The sequence below is a fragment of the Cynoglossus semilaevis genome, chromosome 4, assembly GCF_000523025.1.
Source record: "Cynoglossus semilaevis isolate Cse_v1.0 chromosome 4, Cse_v1.0, whole genome shotgun sequence".
NCBI classification, from domain to species: domain Eukaryota; kingdom Metazoa; phylum Chordata; class Actinopteri; order Pleuronectiformes; family Cynoglossidae; genus Cynoglossus; species Cynoglossus semilaevis.
In genome coordinates this window covers 11,272,519-11,277,868 of record NC_024310.1, presented here as the reverse complement: position 1 = coordinate 11,277,868, position 5,350 = coordinate 11,272,519, and the positions used below count along the sequence as shown (strand labels likewise).

The 5,350-nt window shown below is 42.3% G+C and overlaps 1 protein-coding gene across 1 annotated transcript in view; it reads right to left on the bottom strand.

The window, feature by feature from the left end:
- rhoub (ras homolog family member Ub) overlaps positions 1–2,228 on the bottom strand; it is an 11,366-nt gene extending 9,138 nt beyond the window's left edge. The window contains exon 1 of the mRNA XM_025054832.1: positions 1,869–2,228. Coding sequence (XP_024910600.1) covers positions 1,869–2,027 — 159 coding nt within the window. The 5' untranslated portion in view covers positions 2,028–2,228. The remainder of the gene's footprint in view (positions 1–1,868) is intronic.
- Positions 2,229–5,350: the final 3,122 nt, after the last annotated feature.

Sequence of the window (5,350 nt, the reverse complement as noted above, 5' to 3'; positions counted from 1 at the left end):
CGCTCGCTGAGCGCCCGGCTCTCTGCTGTGTTTTGACAGAGGCCATTCCGACAGGGCTGACTAATAGATGGGTTTGAAAGCACAACAGCAGATTTGGTTTTCTCTGTAACTGTCCTCCAGACTCACTTCCTGATTGGAAAAGTGGATGAGTCACCTCGTAGCAGGTTTGATTAGAGGGACATTTATCCTTTTAATAAGACAACACAAAGCAGTGGGCACATGGAAACATTTACAACACGTCTGCAGTGGTCGACGGTCGGACACGTGATCAAAGGGCCGCTGATGGAATAAAAACAGACGTCGTCTTCAACAAAGGGGAAAACAAAGGGGCAAGGGGGGAGAGAGAGAGAGAGACCTTTCCCTGACTAGTCATACTCTAATCCCTGACATACGATAGGCCTCCGGTTTTCCCCAAACCCAAAGCGCCTCTTATCAGTTTCTCTCACAGCTTCTCTCCTGTCTCTGCCACCTGTGGCATTGCGTAACTGTTGAGGAGTAAAGCTTTCAAGAGGAACCCTCTGATCCCTGGCACAGGGAGATGACATCACCATCAGGGGCCTCCAACAGCACAATCGCTCTCTGTCAGCCCGGGAACGAAAGACAATCTCTGCCTCAGAGTCGCAGCGACAGATGTGCCCATTCCAGTATAGAGGAGAGGGCTGACGGGTCAAGGCTGACAACAATAGGCAGAGTTGTGCAATCCAAAACCCCTGAACCAGAAAGAGTTTTCTATAGGAGGTCTGGGGGGGAGGCTGCATTTTAATGTCAGAGAAAAATTGCGAGTTGTTTTTTGTTTTAGTTTATAGATGGGTGTAGACCAGACATGGGCAAAATAAGGCCCGGGGGCTGGATGGCGGCCTGTTCGGCTTTTTAATCCGGCCTGCCAAAATGATGTAATTTATTTATATTATCATTATATTTCTTCCATTTCCTTTAATAGATACCCATGTTTCCCCAGTAGATGGCATAGAAAATGATAGAAGCATTTTAGCATTTATGCATGACTTTTATATGTCATTTATCCAAATTTTAGGACCCACTTTGGTCCGCGAGTCACCACGCCTGGTGTAGACTGTAACCTGCTTAGATTTTATCTGAATTTGCAGGAATCATAAATGTCTGTTAGCACACCCTTGTGTTATCGTACACCCTATAATGTCAATCCTGGCTGATACAGATGTAGATAAGAGTTGATCAACAGGTCAGAGGTTTTCAGTTACTTAGAAAAACATATATTCCTCAGATAGTTTTTTTTTTTTAAAGTTGATCAACACCTGGCTGGAACAAGTGAGAGTGTTTGGAAAAGTGAACCGTGCCAAATGGAAACGTAAACGCACCACGGGAGGACAGCTCGTGTGCATCAACACTGATAAGAGACAGCCAAGAAGAAACACAAACAAGTTTGTGTTGATAATAATGGAACCGTTAAGATAGGGGTGGTGTTGGACACACGTAACACTGAGGCAAAGTTCACCGGAGAGGACAGGCAGGTGGAAACAACGTCACCTACCTGTGAGAGTGAGAAGTAAAATCATGAAACCCACCAATCGTCCCAGGACTAACAGGACTCACCTGAAAAGTCATCAAACGCAGTCGGGACATATTTGGTCGGGTAACCGGCAGGAGGTCGCTCTTCAACTTTTTTTTTTTAATGGATTATACTGAATCCTGTTTTGTTCAGTAATATTTACTTAAATAAGTTGCATATAAGTGAGTTTTACTTTGTTTTTTTCTACAGAAAAAAAACACAATGTTGCAGAAAACACTAAATACTAAAAAAAATAAAACATTTCTGTCGTCTGTGCTTCACCTGAGAAGTTGTCGTAGGCGGTCGGGACATACTCTGTGGGGTAACCGTTGGTGGTGTAGCTGACCACCAGGCTGGTTTTCCCCACCGCTCCGTCACCGAGCAGGACGCACTTCAGCAGCCGCCCCTGAGCGTTTCCAGGCCGGTCAGGGTTGGTGTTGTGCGGCGGCACTGGAGGAGCCATAGTCCTTCCGTAATCCATGGTGCAAGGAGGTGACATTCACTCAGCCGGCTGTTCTTCTCTACCCACTGCACCCACCATGGGAACGGGGAACAGGGAACAGGAGGGCGTCCTGGATAAAAGTGAAAGTTGGTGCGTAACAGCGTCACCTCTGGTCCTGAGCGCTGTCAACCCCACTGTGGCGTTTCAACATCCCGAGCTCGAGCAGAAGATCTGCACTTTACAATGGGAGGGAGGGGGGGTCTGAGAGGCGTTATAAGTGCACAGCGATTTGACTAACACCGCCCACCTCACGTCCCATCATCTGCACAGAGCTCGGCGGCCTCAGGGTGGCGTAGTTTTACGGATTTTTATTTTTAATTTTTTTTGCGTCTTTTATCGTCATTAATAATATATATACTGTCAATAATGTTATATAATATTATTTATATTTTTACATCTTCTCAGTTGAGCAAACATTTTATTTGTTTGTTCAACTGTTTAAGTGGTTCTGTCATTCTAGACTGTTCTACCAGTGAGGGCTGTTCGCCTCGGGGACACCAGGTCCAAACTTGTACAGACATCAGTGTGTCTCGAGGTCCGTTTTAGACGTGACACATAATGCGCTGAAACTTCAGAGCCCACTCAGACCACTTGACCTACATTCGTGCGGAGCCAGCTGAGTCCTGTGGTCGCACTTAGAACACAAACGAGCAGACAAAGTTCAGCAGAACTTGAAACCACAGCCCTGTCGACAGATATTCATGCGGGAGAAACCTTTCAACCACGACCATTTTTATAATTCTTCTTCCGTTTGAATATCTGGACACCGAACCGGGAGATTTATTTCGCCCTGGTCCAAGCTGTCAGACACACATGACAGCGAGAAAAACGAAGATGGAGGTATCGTCTTGTGTCTTTTGTCGCCACCGTGTGGTTTAGGAGAGAAAGTGACACCGACAAAGCTGGGGAAAAAAAAAACAACAACAACAACAAATAATTGACTGTTGTTTTTAGCTATTTTGGCATGTTCTCCTTGTGTGAAACAAACTCAACAAAATATAAATATATATATGAATATAGGGGCTATTTTCCTGGCAACATTAATGCAATAGCTAACCTGATAATTGTTGCTAACCATGCTAACTACTTTCAACTTATAGAAAAAAAAAGGTCACGAGAGATTTTAAAGTATGTTGCTGTTACATCCCATAATCCCTGCAGACACAAACAGAGGACGGTACACGTCCTGCCAGAGGAAGTGAAAAGAACATGGTATAATTAAAGGGATGGGCATTGTCATTATCTGACAGGATGTAAATATGGTTTCCATGATTGATGAGTATTAAGAGGCACCGACTGTGCCAGGAAAACATTACACCACCAACTTCCTGCTCTGTCGACAGAAGCAGGTCAAATCATGCTGTGGGCTGTCACTCTGATCACACCACGTCGTCATCCTGTTAGATTAACGCTGTCTGAAGATCCTTACCTCCGTCTTGGAGGGGCATAATAGACTTCTACGAGGGGTAGGAAAGGGGAAGGGGGGTTGAAAAAGGGCAAATTAGAGCTGTAATTCTCATTTGTGTTTTCTAATTTATCATGAATCCATATAGTGGTTTAATTTGTGTTGTTTATGTCACGGAGTTAATTGCATGCACTTCTCATGCTGTCTATTTATGCTGTCTCATGTTGTCTATTTATTTATGTTTTATTCATTAATGTATTTATTAACCTATTCATTAATTTATTAATTATTAAATAATTTGTTTTAATTTGTATTTATTCGTATACACAGATCTACAAATTATTTCGCGTTAATAATTAAATGTACGTCATTTCCTCTTCCTGGTTTCCGCATGTGTAGCAATTATACCGGAAATGTGCGCGCATTAATGTTGGGAAGACCGACTCTTTTTACTGATTCGAATCTTTGACTCTCAAACAGTAAAAAGCGGTTAGCACGACTGCCTCTGGAGAAGAGAGCAGAGAATCCTGGGTTCGATTCCCAGAGGTACCACATGCTTGGCACCTGAAGGGGGCAGCATGTTAACAGAATATCTGCTGCTAACAACAACTTTCACAAATATAGGATCTATATAGTACAAATGTATTTATTACAAATATGGGATCTATATAGTACAAATGTATTTATTTATTTGTAATGAGTGAGTCATTCAATTTGTTTGAACTTAGAGTTCAACTTTTGCAGATTCTCATTGTCGACTGAAAGACAAATGATCGGCTCGTGAGAAATGTGTAAAGTGAATAATTTATTAATCCTAAAATGTAATTTCTACTTACAATTTCTGTATAAGACACTGTTTCGTGAGATACATGTACTTTCACACAAGTATTGTACAAAACCTCATTCTGGGGGGAGGACATGGTTGGGTCAGTGCGGGGACTTTGTTAGTAGTGAGGCGACTTGAAGCGTCTGCAGCTGAGTGGCTGAACTGTGAAGTACGATACATCGAATCATGCACAAAAACCTGCAGTTAGAAAAAAAAGGCACCTGCTATCGATCACCCTCACACCGCCATCTCAGCCGTGAACGGCTTCTTCCTTCATGTCCGCTAGTGGAAGTTATGGCGCCTAAGGCTAACATGTGAGTGATGAGTTGGATGCAGATGAGGACGTGGAGGAGAGACAGGTTGAAGAAGTGAAAATATGGAGGAAAAAGTTAAGAAAAGTAACAAAACATTTGTTTGCAAACATGTCTGCTATGCTGATTCATTGCTGCTCACTTTTCCACGTTCAGTATTGACTCACTCCTAGCTGCACTAGTTTGTAAACCAAATGATCAACCACTGCACCGATTCACAGTTTCAGCTAATACATCAGAAACGATACTGAAGCAGAAACACAGCTTTAGTACAAAACTAAACCCGTCATGCAAACACTCGGCTTGTTTTTTTTTTTCTGTTTTCAAACACATGCAGTGTAAATGAAGGCCAACTGACACGGATATGAATGAAAAACAACCAGGAAGTATGAGTAAATGAAGCATGAGTCAAAGAGCAGCAGCGTCAAACTGGTCAGACCTTAGAGCTGAATGAAACCTTCACAAATAAGCCGCATTTTTTTGTTTTTTTATCTTTTTAACATCTTTAAGGCAGTAAACAGAAATGTTTTTTTTAAAACATAATTGTTACTAAAAAGAAGGAAAAGGCACAAAGGAACACATTTCTGCGAAGCATCAGGGTATTCAAAGGGCTCCACTTACATTAGGCTTTTTTTAAAATTATTATTATTATTGTACTGATATGTCTCGTATGTAATTCATTTACTGAAATCAAAAAGAATGGAGGGACCTATTCGAGGGAATTCACGTGACAAGAACAGCCTTTTCATTTCACCATAAGCGTGGAAACAGCAGCACC